The 21,090-nt window shown below is 33.8% G+C and overlaps 1 protein-coding gene and 1 pseudogene across 4 annotated transcripts in view; both read right to left on the bottom strand.

Annotated features, from left to right (window-relative positions):
• The window catches only part of RNF180 (ring finger protein 180), a 220,146-nt gene that overhangs the window by 161,202 nt on the left and 37,854 nt on the right, over positions 1-21,090 (bottom strand). For all 4 annotated transcript variants that reach the window (XM_012462284.3, XM_012462286.3, XM_012462283.2 and 1 more), the window contains exons 3-5: positions 12,905-13,000; positions 10,538-11,497; positions 7,613-7,648 (exon numbers count right to left, since the gene is read on the bottom strand). In XM_012462284.3, coding sequence (XP_012317707.2) covers positions 7,613-7,648; positions 10,538-11,497; positions 12,905-13,000 — 1,092 coding nt within the window. The remainder of the gene's footprint in view (positions 1-7,612; positions 7,649-10,537; positions 11,498-12,904; positions 13,001-21,090) is intronic.
• LOC135274750 (anillin-like) lies at positions 17,989-19,110 on the bottom strand (annotated as a pseudogene).

Raw genomic sequence — 21,090 nt, 5'->3', positions numbered from 1 at the left:
AGCTGGGACTACAGGCTTGCACAATAATGTCTGGCTAAGTACACATTTTTTGTGGAGATGGGGGCCTCACTATGTTGTTCCAGCTGGCTTTGAACTCCTGCGCTCAAGCAGTCCTCTTGCATCAGCCTCCCAAAGGCTAAGATTTCAGGCAAGAGCCACCACGCCTGGCCAAATTTGGCCTTTTAATGATTGATACTTAAATATATTTTTCAGTTTTCAGCACTCTGACACTATTATATTGCTTCTAATATTAAAAATTAACTTTAATATATTACTTTGTAAAAAGGAATTCTAGTTGATAATTACAGTTGGTATACTGAGCCAAGGAGAAGATTCCAGGTACCGTCCCAGTTTGGGAGCACATGGAAGCTGATACTGTGAGATCTCCACATGTCAGAAGAGTAGGTGAGATTAACATCTCCACGTGGGACAAGTTTTAAGGAAGTTTAAACAGGACAAGGAAGCGCTGCCAGCAAGTGACTGTGGTTTTAAAAATGGGTAAGGGCAGACATGGAGCAATGAGTGAGAAATTAACGGGTTGGCAGTGTGTATCTTGGCTGATGTAAATAAAGCAAAATGTGCAGATTTAGAATGAAAAAAGATAGTCTTTCCTATGCATAAGGCCAAAAGAACTGAAGGCATCACCTAGTTCTATTCATCAAACACAGCTAGCACTAAGCTCAGACCAACATGGTTAGTTCCAGTTTTCTATGTGTGTTACTTCTCTGAGACCAGCTCACTGATGATTCTGGTTTTTTTCCCCAAACAAGCTGGCTTTACAGAAAACTTAGCATCTTATTCCTTTTGGGTTGCTAGTAACATACTGGGTAATTTATTAAAACAAAACATTTATTTATTCTCACAGTTTGGGAGGCTGGCAGCCCAAGATCAAGGGATCAACTTTTGGCGTGGTGAGGGCCTTCTTGCTGCATCATCACAATGCAGAAGGTGGAAGTGTATGACAGCAAGCTAGCTGAAAGGTGCATACAGCCTGTTTTATAAGGGCTTTACTTCCATTAATGAGGAAGGAGTGCTCAGGCCTAATCAGCTTTTAAAGCCCCATCTCTGAATACTATCACATAGGCAACATATGCATTTTGGAGGTGACATATTCAAACCACAGCACTTGGGAAAGACAGCATGCATGCATCTTTGCTGTTCTCCTACCTCCCAACTGACATTTCCCCCCAATGCCTGAGGTCAGTGCTCCTTTCTCAGACCTTTCCTATTCTTCAGTGACCTAATAGCTCATGTAAATCAAGTAATACAAGTAAAATGCTCCCCACTGTACCTAGCATACTGTAAAGCTCACTAAATATTAACCTGCTGTCATCTCACCATTACAACTTCTCCCTTACATTCTCTCTTTCCCCTTTGCTTATAAGCAAAACTCTCATTCTCTCAATACCAGGGAAAGAAAAGCTATATGAATGAACTAAACATTACTTGGACATAAATATTTATACCATTTTACTATGTGCAGGGACCTAAGCATAAGATCAAAATTTTTTCTCTCTCCCAGTATGGTTCTTTATCTACCATTCTTGGCCTGCAACCAATGAAGTCAGCTGTCTTTACCTCTATAACATCCATCAGAATTCTCTTTGCTGCTGTTAAGGACTCTATCAACTCAAGTCTAAACCTCTTTTAATTCCTTTTTGTTGATCTCTCTTCCTTTCACTAGTTTTTGACCCTGGATACATATTGGAATAACTTAAGATATAAATATATGTACACACACACACACACACACACACACACATACACACATACAGACCAGCCTAGATAGACCACCTGAAGAATAATCTTATAGAGCCAATCATGCTTGCTCCTTTGTGACTAGTTTAGAATTCTCAGTTGCATCTCAAGGACCTGGCCAAAGCAATCCCATATTAAGTAAACTTGTCCAAAATTAAAATTCTCTATGATATGGCATTTCTGAAAATACTCAAGAAAATGTTAGAGGGCAGACTCTAGAAGCTGGAAAAAGAAAGATTCTACCATAGAGCCTCTAGAAGGAATACTGCCCTGTCGACATACTGAAATTAGCCCCACAAGGCCCATTTTCCAACTTGTGACCTCCAGAACTATTAAGTTGATAAAACTGTGTTATTTTAACATATGTTTATAGTGATTTGTTATGGCAGCAATAGAAAACTAATATGGATATGTAAGTGTGACAATTAGTTTTCCTCTCTGTTACAAAACATTCCCAAGTTAACATCAACAGTGATAACTGATGTTGATAGCATGTATTCTACTAATAAAGAATGGCATTTTATCTCTGTAGTCTTCTTCTCTGAAACCCTTGTGCATAGAAGAGAAAATATAGCATATTTGTGTTCACTTACAAGGCTGGTCTTTGTCTGTTATCCAGAAACTTCAATTTTGGGAGAGCTCTCATCATCCTAATTGACAATAGTGACTCACTGTGCCTAAACTACAATATGATTTATACTGAACACCTGTTTTCCTTCTGAAAGTCTGGAATTTTGGTATGTGCCAGATAGAAGGTACCTATATGACCACCTCCCAATAAAAACCTTCTTAGTGCACAGCATTTCACACCTGTTGTCAGAACTTACTGTTGGGGGAATTTAGCACATTCTGGGTAACTACATGGGGTGAGAACTCTTGGAAGCTTGTGCTTGGTTTCCTACAGATTTCACCCATGCACCCCTTCCCTTTGCTGATGTTGGTTTGTATCATTTTGTGTAACAAAACATAGATGGAAGTATGACTTTTTGCTTAGTTCTATGAGTCCTCTTAGTGAATCATCAAACACAGGAGTAGTTTTGGGAACCCATGACACAACTGATAAACCCAGTTTAATCATGGAGAAAACATTAGGCAAATCTCAGTTGAGGGGCTTTTTACAAAATACCTAACCAGTACTCCTCAAAACTGTGAAGGTCATCAAAAACAGAGAAAGTCTAAGAAACTGACATCACAATGATACATGACAACTAATTGTAATGTGGTATCCTAGACAAGATTCTGAAACAACGAAAAAAAGAATATTAAGTAAAAACTAATGAAATCTGAATAAAGTATAAATATTAATCATAATGTATTGATATTGGTTATAAATTGTGACAAATGTATCATACTAATGTAAGATATTAACAAACCAGGAGACTACGTGTGGAGCATTTGGGAACTCCCTGTACTACCTTCATACATTTTCTATAAATCTAAAACTATCCTAAAATAAAAAAGACTATTTAAAAATACTTGAACATCTATTATGTACAATGTACTGTGCTAAGCATCAGAAAATTCAGATCTATATAATTACTTCAGGTAAAGGCATTACAATCATATGTTATTTGTTCCACACCTACTCATTTACCTGTATGTTAGCAGAAAGAACTAATTAAGATACTTAGTTTTATTTAACGTGACTGCACATTTATATCTTATTATTCTACTAGAAGATGACTTCCTAGAAGATAGAAACAAACTAGAATTATTAACTTATTGAGCATGCCCTAGATATTTTTACATTCATAAAATGAAGAGAATAATAAACTTATACTGAAATACTAATTTGGCACAAAGTAGAGTGAGCAATAAATACTGAACTGCTTCAATTCTATATGACTAAAAATCATGATGTTCTTTTAATCTATTAACTGTCTTCTTTACTAAGTGACTATTTCGTGACTTTCTATGTTTAACAAAGCCATGAGAAATGTGTATTACATACTCAAAATTGTCACATTTACATTACTGAAGTTTTCATTTCAATAACCATTAATTTTCTGCTTGAGGAAGAGAATGAATGGGGAATAATTCTTCAATATTTGGGTTACTATTATAATTCTACTGCATAGACAATCAAATATATATTTGGAGTGTGATTTGTATAAGATTTTAAGAAACGAAATATTAAATGGGCTCCTTTAAAAATTGTAAAAATTTCAAAATGATCTCTATATGCAGATCCATGAAAATGAAATTTAGTTCCTTTGTGGAAGATATGTCTTTGCTAGATAAAACCGAATAGGCAGGTCTTTAATATAATGTGTTGGCTTCTATTATCCCCAGTGCCTAAATCACACCCTTTTAATAATACAAGTCATTTTATTCATTTAACTCACTGAAAATAATGTAACGGAATTACTGTAGATGACTCAGTGATTTATTACAAACCATGATATATGGTCAATTATTTTAAATTTTCAAGTACAATACTTCACAGACACATAAGGCAAACTCCCTCTTTTCACAACAGCTTCCTGTGGCCTTAAAGAGACGTTTTCTTTTATTCATATTAAATAGGTCCAAAGGTAAGAAATGCAAATACAGTAGAATAAAATGCTGCTTAAAAAGAATTATTTAGAAATATTAAGAAATACTATGCAGCTATACTAATGGTAGCTTTATTTTCTCTCAATTCAGAGAAAAAAAAAGTTTTGCCCTAGGATTAAATTTTTGATTAATTTCCTCAAAATGCTGATATATTGGCCATTTACTGATTACAGTAATAAACTAGATGGATCAAATGAAGTTTCAAAAGAAACTAGAAAAAGTTTTAACTGCATTAAAATAAAAATACCACATAATAAAATTTATAGTACACAGCTAGTGCAGTAAAGGAAATCTATAGCATCAAATGATTAGGTGAGAAAAAAAATCTCAAATCAATAAGTTTCTATTATAAAAATATTATAAAAGAAGGACAAATGAATTCAAAGCAAAGGAAGCAAATAAAGAGAAGAAATTTATGTAAATATATACAAGTATAAATATAAATGAATTTTGAAAATAGTAAAACAATTTTAAAAACAATAAAAACTGAAACTTAAAACTGTTTCCTTGAAAATATCAATAAACTTGATAAACCTCTAGCAAGACTAAAAATAAGGAGAGAAGCCATCATTATCAGTATTGAAAAGAAGTTATTATAGGCCCAGCAGATATTAAAATAATAATAAATAAGGAATACTATTAACAATGTTACACATGTAATTTTGACAACTTATATAATTCTTCAAAAACAACATCAAAATTTACCCTATATGAAGTAGATAACATGGATGGTCCTATAATTATTAGAGAAACTGCATTAATAGTTAAATGTCTTTCAACAAAGAAATCTCCAGGCTCAGGTAATTTCACTATGAAACATTTAAGTAAAAAAATGTTATCCTCAGCCGGGCACAGTGGCTCATGCCTGTAATCCCAGCACTTTGGGAGGCTGAACCAGGTGGATCACGAGGTCAGGAGATCAAGACCATCATGGTCAACATGGTGAAACCCCACCTCTACTAAAAATAAAAATTAAAAAATTAGCTGGGTGTGGTGGCACACACCTGTAGTCCCAGCTACTTGGGAGGCTGAGGCAGGAGAATTGCTTGGACCCAACCCAGGAGATGGAGGTTGCACTGAGCCAAAATCGTGCCACTGCACTCCAGCCTGGTGACACAGTGAAACTCCATTTCAAAAAAGAAAAAAAAATGTTATCCTCAATATTTTCCAGAAAATAAAAAAGAGACAACTAACTCATTTCATAAGGCCATCATTACCCTGGTACCTAAACCAGACAAAGACATTACAAAATTAGAGACAATTTCAGACTAACATTCTTCATCAACAGAGGTATAAATATTCCTCAGAAATGATTAGCAAATAGCATCTAGTAATACACAGAAAGAATAATATAGCATAACAAAGTGGAGTTTATGATGGGAATGCAAGACTGTCTCCGTATTTGATAGTGAATTATTACTGACACTGAAAACACGTGATCATATCAACTCATACAGAAAAAGCATTCTACAAAATTCAACATCCATACATGAGAATACTATCAGCAAACCAGAAATAGAAGAAAATTTCCTCAACCTGAAAAAGAGTACCTACAAAAACCATACAACTAACATTATATTTACTAGTTAATAAATGGTTTACTGCTAATATCAGGAAAAAGACAAGGATTTCTACTCTCAACACTTCCATTCAGCATTATACTATAATGAAGAATTGTAAACTAAAATTTAATAAAACATTAGCATTTAACAACAGCGTTAAAAAGAATATTTAGGAATAAATCTGACAAGAGATGTCAAGAACATATACTCAATAACATAAGATACTAAGTCAAAACAAAAATAGTGTTTTTAAACATTAGCAATGTACAAATGTAAGTCACAGATTTTTAAAATAACAATAACTCCTCTCAAAAGAAAAAATACTTAGGTATAAATCTAACTAAACATGCACAGGTTCTAAACTGCAAAATGCTGATGGAAGAAATCAAAGACTTAAATAAAGAGAAAGACAAACCATGTTCACGTTACTACGAGAGTCAACATAGTAAAGATTTCAATTTTCCCCAAGTTTACCTATGGCTTCAATATAATTCCAATCAAAATCTCAACATGATGTTTTAGAAATATATACAGATTGACTTTAAGTTTTATATGGAAAGTAAAAAAATTAAAATAGCTAAACCAATTTCGAAAAATAATAAAGTCACATAAAAAAGGGGGTGCTAACAAAAGCAAAGACTAAAGATGAACTGTACAGAACAGAGTCCAGAAATACACCCATACATTTTCAGACAACTGATTTTTGACAAGGCTACAAATGCATTTCAATTGAAGGAAGCACACTGTTTTCAACAACTGGTGCTGAAACAATTGAGCATCTCTATGTAAAATAATATACCCCTTAACTTAAACTTCACAACTTATTAAAAATTAATTTAAAATGGATCCTAATTCTCAAGGTAAAACTTAAAACTATAAACCTTTTTGCAAAAAACCATAGGAGAAAATCTTCATAACCTAGAATGAGGCAGAGTTCTTAGATATAACACCAAAAGCATGATCTATTAAAATTTTTGAGAAATTGGACATCATAAAAATTAAACAGGTTGGCCCTACAGGAAAAAAATTAAAAGAATTAAAAGAAAAGCTACAGATTGAGAGAAAACATTTAAATTTCACATATCCAATGAAAGACCTGTATCCAAAATATATAAAGAACTCTCAACAGGAAGAAAATAACCCAATTAAAAAGTGAGCAAAAGATTTGTTTTTGTATTTTTTGAGACAGGTTGGAGTGGCTGGAGTGCACTGGTGTGATCATAGCTCACTGTAGCCTTGGTCTTGTGGGCTCAAGCAATCCTCTCACCTCAGCCTCCCAACTAGCTAGGACTACAGGCACACACCACCATGCCCAGCTAGCTAATTTTAAAAAAATTATTATTTCTTTGCAGAGGTAAGGTCTTGCTATGTTGCCCAGGCTGGTCTTGAAACCCTGAATCAAGCAATCCTCCCACCTTTGCCTCTCAAAGTGCTGGGATTATAGGTATGAGCTGCCACACCTGGCCCAAAAGATTTGAATACACTTAACTAAAGAATATACACAAATGAAAAATGAGTACATATGTTTAGCATCCTTAAGGAAAAGCAAATTAAAATCATAATGTGATACAACTGTCTACATATTTGAATGACTAAAATCTTAAAATATTAAGAATACCAGTGCTTGCTTTCAAGGATGCACAGCAAATGGAACTCTCTGCTCCTTGGAATGCAAAATGCTACAGCCATTCTGAAAACACTTTGACAATTTCTCATATAAGTAAATATATACTTACCATATGATCCAGCAATCCCACTCCTGGGTATTTACCCTAGAGAAATAAAAAATTAGGTTCACATAGAAATATGCACATGAATGTCTATAAAAGTTTTATTTATAATTGCCATAATCTAGAACAACCCACTTGTCCTTCAGCAGCTAAATGGATAAACTGTGGTTCATTCATACAATGGAATACTACTGAGCAATAAAAAAGAACTATAAATATATGCAACAACTTGCGTGAATCTCATAGGCAATTTTGCTGAGTAAAAGAGGCCAGCCTCAAGGTTGTATACTATAGGATTCTATATTTTAATATTATATTAATATTTTACAACATTATCAAAAAGACTAAAATAATGGAGAACACATTTGTGGTTTCAGGAATTAGGGATGGGATAAGCATATGATTATAAAGGTATATAGCACAAGGGAGTTTTGGGAATGAACAAAATATTCTATATCCCCATTGTAGTGGTCATTATATAAACCTTTACATGTGTTTAAGTCATAGAGCTGTTATGCTGAGAATTTTATTGCATGATAAAAAACTTTATTTTTTTTTCATGTAAAATTTATTGCATTTAAAAAATAAAAATGAAAAACAAAAGGACTGACTATGCTAGATAAAAAAGAGGGTTGCTGGTTAAATGTGGCTCAGTGTTATGTTTTTCCCCAAAGTAGATGCTCAATTAACTTTTGCCAAACAAAAATCTGAAAATTGGCTGTAATGTCTGCTTCAATATCAATCTCATTTACATCCCTAAGATTCAAATATTTAAATAAATTTTTGTACTGTCATTAATACTTTCTATCATGGTATAGATTACTGAAAGCTGTCTAGTTTACAAACATTTATTAAAAACCTAAAGTGAAAATTAGAAATCCAGATATATTAACCAATTATTTTAAACTTTAAAAAAACCATGATTATTAATAGTAACTTTTACTTTACGTATTATATGTTTATCCTCATTTTAAAAAGGCCAAGATCGATCTGTACTGAAGTCATTACTCAAAGGCACAGTATCCCAAACAGGCATTTCATAAGTGTTTACAGAATTAATTAATCTTTATTAAATATGGAATGAGCTGCATAGCTATGCCATTAATTTATCTCAGATATTAACTCTTTCTAGGATTTGTCTTTTTGCTTGAATTAGCAAAACAGACTTAAAAACTGTAATTATTCTGGTTCTAACTACGATGTATACTTTTATCACTAACACAGAATTTCTGTGCTGCTGTACACTTTAAAATTTTCTGTGCTAAATAAACACTGGGTATTTGTTTGCTTGTAGCTTCTGTGCTACCAATCAAACCTAGAAGGATCCTGCCATGTCACTTCCTACACTGACCTGTGACAACAGGCCTAAGACTCATTAATTCTGATCAATTAACTAAGCTATATCATATATATGTGAATGAATAAAAATAACTTCATCTATATAAAAAAAAAAAAACAAACCCACATTAACTTTGCACTTCCTTTGCTCTAAACTGTGTAAAAGAGTTTTTCTATGATGGAAAGTGATCAGTAATGTAGCTGAGGTTTTCAAAACTACCTAGCCTAAAAATTAAACATATTTTTAAATTCTAATGATGTTATTTGCATGTATTTACAGTACAAAGTGTAATTTTCATCCTTATTTTACATTTCTATTTGCTAGAGAATTATTTTAGAGCCCTCCACATTACATTAATCATTTTGAAAATATTCTTTCTGAATATTCACTTAACATCTGATCATCTCCAATTTACCCAGGTATAATTTCTCAATGAAAATTTTGAATTTTACAGCTTCAGTTAAGTTAAACTATGAAATGTATTATAATGATGCTAAAGCACATTCATTTTTTACATTCTGTAATATATACTTTGATGTCACATTACACTATCACTTGCAAACAAACCAAAGTGCATTTTAGCAACCAGTCAAAAAAATAAAAAAGTATCTATAAAAATAATTATACTATATAACTGAAAGAGGAAAGAACACTCAATCTGAAGCATTCAATGCAGTAATTTTATTTTTTTGAGTCAAAACTAGAATCATAAGCCATGAGTTTACTTAACTACTTAAGAAAAAAAAAACAAGTTGCAGCTTTCTATATTTTAGTTCTGTTAACATACAACACGCTGATTAATAAGGACACTATTATGATAAGTAAATAATAAAGGCAATTTGTAAAAAAAAAAAAGTTTATTCAGAAACATATTGGTTCAAACTTTTAAATTTTCATGAGCATCTGAACCATGGGCTTTAATTGCTTTCCAGAGCACCTAACATTTACTCTTCAGTTCCTTCACACATCCTACTCTGGAGCATATTACTATAGGTATTAAAGTAAATCAAATCATAGAGAAGCACAGTCTCCTACAAAATTACAATAAGGGTAAATTACCCTTTAGATAATTTTCACAATTTAGCATAGTTAATCATATCAAGATCATGTGAACCCATGATTAAGGCTCCTTGAAATATCCATTTGAACTATTATAAACATGATGAAAAGTGAATGACTTTGTCACCTGATTGAATTTAGACAAACATTTTTTCAACCCAAAATTTAAAAAAAACATTTTTTCAACCAAAAATAAAACCACTGCAAAACAATCCTAACATGTAATACATTTAAAATATAGTAAAACACAATCCAGTATTACTTAGAGATTAATATCCCTCTAAAATACTAGCAGAATTGGGAAAAATTACACAAAAGAGCTTTTTTTCTAAACATGCATGAAGCATAGACAGGGTTATACATGCCAATTATAATATGGTTGCATAATTATTGAGTACATTTAGAGAGAAATAGCATTTCAAGAATTATTAAAACCAAGTTTTTGTTATACAGGTGTTGAAAGTTAGCTCCACTACCCAAACTCCAGTATTTATAATGCAGATTTTTTAGTAAACTCTTTTGAAAAATATTACCTGCTTCTGTAGCCATCTTTCACGCCTTCGTTGTTTCCTTCTTAGATTCTTCAACTTGCTCCTTTCTCTCTTATTGAGCCTCTGATTAATGCTGCCCAGTGAAAAACTGGCTGGGTTCAGGAAGTCCAGAGGGGAGAGGTGTTCTTCTTGGTCTGAGGCCTCCAGCATGCTCCTGCCAGCTGAAGGCAGGTCCATCAGGAAAGTAAGGTTGTTAGTATTAGCATGGTCAGAGTACACTGAAGAAGCTTCTAGACCACACTGAAATTCTCCTCCTCTTTGTGTCTGGGCTTCATGGGGAGCCACTGAAAATCTTTGCAGCAGCATATTAGGATCAAAAGTGGATGGATTCTGAAAGGAACAGCTATTTTTACTAGATTGTAAAGGCAAGCCTGAAAGGTCAATAGGCTGTGTTTCATTTAGTCTGGAATAGGTAGTAGTCTTACTATGTATTTCATATAAAGTGGGTAATAAAGTCAGTTTCTCACTGATGTTCAGATCCAAACTATGTGATTTTCTATGAAAAGCTCTTGTAGTGCATCTGCCAGTCACAAGCTGGGGAACAAAAAGCTGGTATTTTGGTTCTGATGCTTTGCAGAGCAGTTTTTCATTCTTCATCTCAAAACATGTTGATCGCACCTCTAGGCAGAGTGCTTCTGTTAATCTTCCAGGGTCACTACTATTTTGGGCCATGTTTAAAAGCCTGTGATTTCTGTTTTTAGAGCTACCACCTGTCAGCAGAGCTTCCTTGTCACAACCTGACTGAACTCTAGGATATGACAAGTATTTCAGTGATGGTCTCATTAGTCCGCCTGCCTGTGCTGGCTGATAATCAGTCCGGCTCTTGGAGAGATGTACAGCTGCAAGCTGGCCGCAGGAACATTTTGGAGTGCTGACAAAATTAAAGCCCCCTAAACGGGCCCCACAGAAAGGGCAATTCAGTTTTCCAACTGTCCACTGGGCCTACAGGTAATAAAGAAAAATAAAGACAATGCTTTCATTATAAAGTAACCAAAGCGACTTTTTTTTTTAAGACGGCCACATGAAAGTTTTCTATGCCACAGAAAAGGCTAGCTTTCTGTTTTCTGATTAGTAGACTGAACAGCAAATAGAAACAAGCCTTCCAATAACTAAAGATAAGTAGCACCAAAGTTCTAAAATGATAATGTATTGCAAATCAGACCAATCCAAACAATATTCCTAAGAATTCTAAAAGAGTCTCATAAACAATAGGTTGAATCTATAGATATAGTGTGAACTAAAGAAAAATAAGCTATGGAACCAGGAAGCAAATCAGTGGACAGAGCTTAATTTGCAAGTAAAATCTCACAGGAAAGTGTCTGTTTTGATACACTTCTTGCATACCAAGCACTGTGGGAGGGAACTTTACTCAAACAACAGAATAAAGTTCTGCCTGGCTTTTTACATACAACCAAGAGATATTGATTGCATACATCAGACAGTGCATTTTCTATGCTTAGATTGGAAATTAATAATGAACTATCTTAAAATTATCTTTTCAACTGAAATAGTGAAATATCTGCAGTGTCCTAATATATTTTGTTAAGTTATAAACAGTGTACTGGCATTCTCCTAGAAAACTGTTACAGTATGAGAATGAATGTAAGAGATATCTATCAAATGTTATTTTTTAACAAAAAATTAAGCTACTCAGTGGAGAAATGCAATTACATATTTCCAAAGTCTTATTACTTATAATTTTCTAAGACAGGTGTTTTGAATTGTGAAAAATAACTATACATACAACGTAAGTTCTTATAATATTTCATTAAAAATTCTTTAAAGTGTAGAATTTTCATTTTGATTATACCAACGAGTCATTAATTATCCTATTTATTTTATATGTTTGTACATTTATGCATATATGTATAGATATGAATAACACATACAGAATATTCCATTCATTCAACAAGACCTATTCTTGGTGCTGAGGATATACAAATGAACAAAATAAAAAAGTCCCTGACTTCACAGTGCTTATATTCTAAGGTAGGAGCTAGGCAATTAACAAGTTAAGTAAGTATATGTATATGTAGGTAAATATGTATAGGTGCATGTACCATAATATATATATTATGTCATACATATGTGTATATGCTTCTGTATATTTAAAAGTAATATATATTATGTGTGTGTGTATGTGTGTGTGTGCACGTGCATGTGTATGTAAAATACAGATATGTATATAAGGCAGAGAAGGAAGAAAAGAAGTGTGAAGAGGGGTAATGGGAGTGAGGAGCAGTAAGAGGTTGGCCAAGCAATGTATCTAAGAAAAACAGCTCTAAAAAGAGGACAGAAACATTTTGAAGGTTATATATTCTTACTTTTACTCAGAAACTAAGAACTTACTTTTTGGATTAGGCAGTTTATCCATTCTGGAAGGGCTTCTGTATTCATGTGCCACACATGACAAATATTTTGAGCATCAACTGAATCATGTTTATCCTGTTAAATAATAATAAATGATATTACTAATTAGCAGTTCAGAATTTATTTCACAGGTTTCATATTTAAGTAAAACTCAAAAATACAAATCCAATTTTAGCTAGAAAGCAAATATACATACACTGCCCTCCTTTCCTAACTCCCATAATAAAAAACAAACCCACAAAAAAGATTTTTAAAAAATTTCTTCAGGGAGTAACTATCTGTGATTTAAGACAAAGCCCTTCCATCTCATTGAGGTCATCAAATTAAATTCACAATTTAGCATTTAGTTACTGAATGAATAAATCTAGTGCCTTTTTCTACATGTGAGACAAAATAGTGCCTTTCATGTCAACTTTCGCCAGCCCCAAATCTCTGATTCTATCTGAATTCTATTAATAACAGAATAAAGTTGCTATATTCTCTATCGAGATGCCGGATGAATATGCAGAAAGATGGGGGAGCAGAATGATGGGATTCAGGACATACTACCCCAAAATAGGCCTCCTTGGCATACTGAAAAACAGCAGAAGCAGGAAGATCTCACTGACCTTCCCCCTGCCCTTTTCCCCCTGAAGCAGGTCAATAACCTAGAAAGGGTTTTCTAACCTCCCATAAAGTATGGCATAACACCCTTACATGAGAGATGCTAAAACTGTCCTTACAAACTTTATAAAGTAACCCCGGAAGAAGAGGGGGACAAACAAAAATAAACCAAGCTTGCAGCACATTCAGCATTAATCCCCAGGTCAGCTTGCTCTCTGACCTGCTTCCTTATAGCTGTTTGGTGCCTACTGCCCCAAATCCCATAGACCCTAGTTCCCCTTAACTGCTCTATAGGTAACAACTTTAACATTATGAATCTCTAAGTTTTCCCTTTGAGATATTCCTCTAGGTCCTGCATACCAATGAAACTACTAACACCAGCTGGTCTGAAAAACCCCATTGATGCCAGCTTCTCTGAATGAAGGATGTCACCAGAAGCTGACTCATCAAAGAATGTAGTTTTCACATCCTGATGATTTCATCCCTCATTCCCTGACCAATTAGCCACCCCAATTTTCTAGCTCCTCACTCTCCATGGTCTCGTTTTAAAAACTCCAGCCCAGAACTCCTTAGGGAGATAATAGATTTGAGGGTCTCTTCCCATCTTCTCACTGGACACCTTGCAATCATAACATTCTTTCTCTGCTGCAAATCCCACTCAGTGTATTGGTCTGTTACTACGCAGTGGGCAAAATGAAACTGTTAGTCCTGAAACAGTGACATCCCCTATACCAGGAGAAAGGTATCTTTAAAACTTCATTTGAGATTGGCCCTCTAAATAAGTTTACCAATTCATCTAATAAACTGGGCGGGAAGTGGTATACTTCAGTGCAAGTCTGTATATGGATAAGCATATGACATACTAGGTCTTTTGAGAGATAAATCTTCAATTTTAGCAAGATAAGAGAAACTTTAAGTCACATTCTGTCTCCACTGTTCAGCAGCAAGCAAACTGCATGAAAACAAACACTCTAGAATCCTTTTTCATAAACTCATAACATAATATGAATATGAATAGATGTTATCAGATTTTCCCCCTCAAAACAGAAATTCTGGCATGTTCAGTCATTGATAATCCTAGGGTTCCAAACTTTAATTATTCAAAGAAATCTGTGGATGCCAATTTCTACAGAGTTTGGGAGAGTGAAAAACCCTGGTAAGTTCAAGGTTCTCTTTTGACTAGCATTGAAGAAAAGAACTTGCATCAAGATCATGAACTCTGTGAAGAGTCCCCTTAGAAGAGTATTTCACAAAATGTGGTCCCTAGATCACCAGCACAGACCTAAGGTGAGGTACTTACTAAAAATTTGTACTCTTGGGCCACAACTAAGAGTGACTATAAATAAATTCCTACTTATGATTTTCATATACACTAAAAACCCAGAGACATCTTTGTTAGTGTTTGATTTTGTGTGCTTCTGTCACCTGCCTTTTCTAAGTTCGAATAGAAATTAATTTACAATAACAGTTCAGTCATGACTAGCTTTTCTCTCCCACTCATATATAAATTTTTTAAAGAACCTTGGGAAACATATTGGAAGTGACTCAATAAAACTGAACAGTATAGCTTTATCTAACGATTTTGCCCCAGAAACAAAATAAAGGTATGGAAACAGATTTTGAAAAAATAGAATTGATTTTGTGAGACATCTATACTCAGACACACTAGCTCCTTTCATTAGGAGCTGACAATTAGGAAGATTAGTATAATTCAAATAAATACTTTCAAAAGATCATGTAGAGAATAAAACTGGAATTGACAAATAAGGTAATCTTTTCATTTTCAGATCCAGAATTTTTTTCTGACATTTCAAGATTATGTCTACATATAGAGGAAGGAAAGAAGGGAGCAAGCAACAGAGGGAGGGAGGGAGGAAATTTCTACACTGGTAGAAAGAAAAATAGATTATCAATGTCAAAATAAGTTAATGGCACTCAACCTATCAATATTTATTGAGTGATTACTAAATACAGTGTTGACCACACAGAGCAAGTAGAGACATACTTATTAATGTGCCAGGGATTGTGCTGCATAAAGGCATATATATATATAATATCTGTACTAATGTATTAATATTTCACTATGTTCTATGTATTTTACTATGTACATTTCATTATTTCATTTAATCATACAAATTGATCAAGATATTTAATCACATAGCATTGATCATAACACTAAAACCACTATCCACTATAAATTACAGAAATGCTTCATGAATATTCCTATGAGAATAAACACTGGAGTCACAGTTGTAGGTAGAAGAAAGTTCTATAATGTACTTATTCTTCTTATTTTCACTAAATAACAAATATTTATATTATGCTTACTAAGCACAGGCACTGTCTTAAGAGTTTTTACTGCCTTACAGATAGGAACACTGAAACAAGAGATCCCAAGCTTCCATACTGCCTCTTATGCCATATAAAATACTACAGTTCTTAGGGAAATAAACTTTCTTACATTTCTAGCCTGTGTATGTTTTAAGGCATGATACTGCTATTTTTCTCTAAGTTTATAAAACGAAAACTGATGCCTATCTTACTTTTAAATTAAGAAATAATTTTATGTAGGAAGAGATAGGTTTAGAAAAAATTCCACAGCTGATTCTGCTTTTGTACCCCTCAACTCAACCTCCTTCATTTGAGAAAAATTAATATAAAACAGCATACATTTTTTCTCTAAACAGCTAAAATTTAAAGTATAGTTTTATCCCCTTACAACCAAAAAAAAAAGAGGAAAATCAGTTATAGCAATTGGTACAGGTAGGAAAGCATAAAAAGCTTGGTTGAATTTATAGTATTGTTTCATTTTCTGAAAACTTTACATATGGACCAGGGTAAACACAGATACCTCAATTATAAATGAAACTGCCAAGTACCCGTATTTACCAACAGTCTTAGAAAAAATATTTTTTATTTGTAATATTTGTTTCCAATATAATTCTACAAGTAAAAAGGATGTACCAATTTTGCTTCTAAGTTCACAGCCAGCTAATTTTTAAAAATCACACGAATATATAAATTATAAAACAAGTTTTATGAAGGTATTTTAAGATGAATGATGAAACTGGAAGCAACCCAATTTGAGGAATTTAAAGCCTTTAAAGTATGAGCATAACAAGTTATTTCCTTGGGAAAAATTTGACTGAAAATTAGAACTATTTTACTAGGATTAAAAAAAATTACCAGATAGATTTTCTTTATGTCTCAAATTTCTCACACAGAGGAAGGAGGAAGGAAAAAGAGGAGAAAGGAATAGCAATTTCACATAATGATGTCAGAAAAATGTTGACAAAATTATGTTTGTAAATGAAATAATTTGTTCAAGCAGCAGAGGGAGCCAAGGTATTGTTATTTTAATTTTTTTCTTTAAGTGTTGGGAATATTCTCAGTTGCTATACAGAAGAATATCACTTAATTTTAAAATTACAAATTTGATGCCTTAATCTATCATTATGTGATCTTTAATATTTTTAATTGAGTATAACAAGTTACATGCCAAAGTTGATATTATTACATAATATTTTGGAAGATGTTTAACCGTTGGCATTTCCAATGTAAGCAACAGCATTCCCTCAACTAATTCTTCAAATGTAAGCCAAATGTATTATTTGACTACTGCAACTAATACCACAGGGAAAAGGTTATGTAACAAAAATGTCATTTAGATTAACATTATTAATTAAATGTCTAAAGTGTTACAAATGTAAAGAAACCAAAATTCTATTGGACTGCCTGGTTTGCCTATTTGTACTTTGAGAAGGTACTTTAAGGATAAAAACTTTTTATAATCAAAAGGTCACAATGACTTGAAAAAAATGAAAAGACGAAAAGCATCATTTAAAAGCAAACAGCCTCCCTGCCTCAATTCTTGGTACCTTCTAATTCACTCTTCACACTATTAGCAAAGTGATCTTAAAATTCAAAAGCTATGTTACTTTCTCCCACAGACTTCCTAGCTCCTAGGATGAAGATCAAGGTCTTTGACTTATGAGACCATAAATGATTTGAACAGTACTCATCTTTCTACTCTCAAATCTTGCCAAACTCCCTTTTCATCGCTGAACTCCAATCATGGCAGTCTCTTTCAGTTTCGGGCATCCACCACAGGGCCTTCGAACATGCTGGTCCTGACTCTTAGAATGTTCTCCTACCTGTACTGTCCTCACTTACCTATCATGTCTCCACACAAGTCACTTCCTCAGAAAAGCCTTACAGCTAGGTCCAGCACCCTATCTATACCCTACTCTTATGGCTTCCTATACTTTTCCTTTTTGCCACTTAAACAGCTAATAATCTATATATACATGAGTAACCAATTTTAATATTTATGTAACTGGTCAATATTATAAATATTAAAATATTTTGATATTAAGTTATAAATATCAAACTTTTAATACAATTATACTATAATTAGACTACATTTATAATTGTTGTAACATAATTATATTAACATAAGATTAAACATAAGTTTTCAGGAATGACAATGTGTAAGAGCTGACAAGGGTGAAGTTGCTGGTTCGCACAGCACTGAGACCTTCTGGACTGGCCATGACTGAAGAATGAATGTTATTTTTTGTGGTTATAGATGTTGAGGAGTCCCTTTGGAGTAATAGCCTTAGACTTGGATTTTTTTCTTCTTCTCAAGGCCTAAGGGATTCTTTTGCACCAAGCTGTAAACTTCAATATTTATTTCAAAGTCATTGGATACATCTTGCAGAGTAAATGCAGTAGTAAATGTCAGAGCATCACCGTTAAGAGAGTTTGAAGTGCTTGCTAATGGTGTGGCTACCATATTTTCAGCTCCTGCTTTTAGTATAATTAAGTAATAGTAATTTGTTTCATCTGGTTTCTGAACCATACTGCAGACAAAATCTGCTTTTAGAGGCAAGTGGATTTCTGACAAAGTAACCGATCCTTTGGATGGGATAAATTTACTTTGGGATACTGGACTAGCCTTATTCTTCCTCTGAGGTCCTTCGTTCTTCAATTTATTCAATTTGTCATTCTCTTTTCAGTTGCAATTAGAAGTCTTTCAGCTTCAGCTTCTTCTAGGGACCCTTTTCCATGCTCTTCATCAACCCAGCAGTTAAGAGCCTGGCTAGCTGGATAGATCACTGTCTCTTGCATATTTATTTCATTATTGAGTTCCTGTATTTTCCATTTGATATTAACTTGACAAGGAAAGGCATTATATTTTTCATCCACTTTTGAAGTAACAAAACAATCTGAACAATCACCTGCTTTATTGACGGATGTTCTGTTTCTTTGAATTACTGTCCCACCACAAAGAGATGACCGAGAGACTCTTGTCAGTAGGAAATGCTAAGTTTGGTCTGGACAAGGTCCCCTATTTATCTTCTTTAGAGGGTCATATTTATTTAAAAATAAAATGTCAAGTGAATTCCAGTGTTGAAGAAAGAGGTTTTCTAACCATATTTGAAGATGTTAGTGGTTTTGGTGCCTGGCATCGAAGATGGTGTGTTCTTTCTGGAAACGGTATATCTTGTTGGACTTATCCCGATGATGAGAAATGAAAGAATCCCATAGGAATGATAAAACTGGCTAATTATACCAGTCATCATATAAAACCAGCCAACAGAGAATTTTGTGCAAAACGCAACACTTTTGAATTAATTACTGTCCAATGCAGGGACACACTCTGTGTCCCCAAGTATGTATTGGCCTATAAATATTTCTATCAACTAAGCAACTGATTGCCCACTATGTACTTGCCACTATGAGAAACATCAGAGATGATCCTTGATTTGAAAAGGGCACAGCCTTAGTGAGAAAACAAAACACACACGAAGCAATAACAGAACCATCCATCATACCTAAATTAATATAGTTATTGAAAACACAATACTCAGGTTGTATCTTAACTTAATATTTTCCAGTATGCTCACAGTGGAGGCATTTTCATGGCAGTTAGCTAATAATCTTTGGGTTAAGTTTCAAGATTTCACGTGTAGTTGAGGAGACAAGCATTATTCAAAGAGACTTCACACATCCCTTCCTTCCATTCCCAGAATACCCTCATGTAATCAAATGACTCACAAAAACACTATCATTCTATTCTGCAAATTTCTGGATGGAGACTGACAGAATAAAACTTTGGGGAGTGGATCTTTTTTAATTAACCCTGAGCTCAAGTATAAAATACAAAGGCTTATTGCTAAGATTCAAAGATAGTTTCTTTTACTTGGATGCCTAAGAGAAGCTTGAAGACCAACTTCAATGTACAAAGTTGTCATTAGAGACAAAAGTTAGCATTTGATAAGATCTTTAGAAATTAGGCTGTTGCTGGATAATGCAGATATGGGGAGATTGGTAGAACTAGCTTCATGAGTTTCTAATGTGAAAATATTAGAAAGCTACAGCCAGGAGACAGAATACTAAAATAGAACAAAGTTGCCCAGAGACTGCCAATTTGTTTTAAAATAGTTAGACAGAGGACTCATTTGATGGAAATTTTTGATGTCTAGATCACTTCCAGATTTATGCAGTTTAATTCATTCATTCTTTCAGTGGTTTTCTATGCAGTGGTAGAATCAGGCAGGGAAGGACAGGCAAAATGGATTTCTAATCATTTTGTTTGATAGCGACCTGTCCATGGCCATGGTCAGTGGAGGAACCAACCAAAACGCAGTGTCTACATAGTTCCTGACCACAGCAGCCCACTTCAGCCATTTTAAATATCACTTATATTTTTCATATAACTTTATTTTTCACTGGTTGCATAAACTCTCTTAGACTTCTCTGTAGACCTTTCCCTGTGATAAAAATAGCTAAATTATATGTTGCTTTAATTACTCTTTACCTCCTTTACTTGTAGCCTTTCTCACTATAAAATTATAATGTGGATGGGTACGCTTTGTCCAAGCATATGAGTGGTACATTCTTAGTTCAGTCTTGGCTGAGTCTTCAGCTTTGCTTGTGGCCTAAAATTTATTTTGCTTTTTTGATCGTGAGAATGTAAACATTGTGCAGTTCTGCATTCTCTTTTGCGTCACTGATGTTTCCTTACAGGGCCTTGAGCCTTTCGGACTTATGCCTTTTACCTGAATTTAATGTACCTTATTTTCATTTCTACTAAGCTCATTGTCAATACTAAAGATTTCTCTTCTGATCTCTATTGCCTACTTCAAAATAGATACTACACATTGAAATTAGAATGTTTTATCACATGGGGAGGCAGTAGTTACAGTGGAGCTTTGAAGTCAATGGACTTAAGTTTAAATCCTAACTCTGTGACTTATCAAACGTAACCATGGCAGGTCACTTAACTTTGCTGGCCCTCTGAAATCTTCTGTGTCAAAAGGGAACAATAAACTCCACAGTGACAACAGAGTTTTTTTAAAAATTCTGTCAGCCTCTTGAACCAGAATAGATTCACAGAGACTTCAGACAATAGAGATGAATAAGTAAACACACTTAGCACAGTTTCGAGTACACAGAATGAGTTTAGCAAGTGGTGGCTATTAAAAGTGCAGTATTTTCTTCATTGACTACCAGAAGGTGATAAACTCCACTTATTCATGTTTCCACCATTTCTAGTA

The sequence above is a fragment of the Aotus nancymaae genome, unplaced genomic scaffold (genome assembly GCF_030222135.1).
Source record: "Aotus nancymaae isolate 86718 unplaced genomic scaffold, 86718_ANA_hifiasm-v0.15.2.pri h1tg000014l, whole genome shotgun sequence".
Classification (NCBI taxonomy): Eukaryota; Metazoa; Chordata; class Mammalia; order Primates; family Aotidae; genus Aotus; species Aotus nancymaae.
This window is presented reverse-complemented; position numbering and strand designations above follow the sequence as displayed.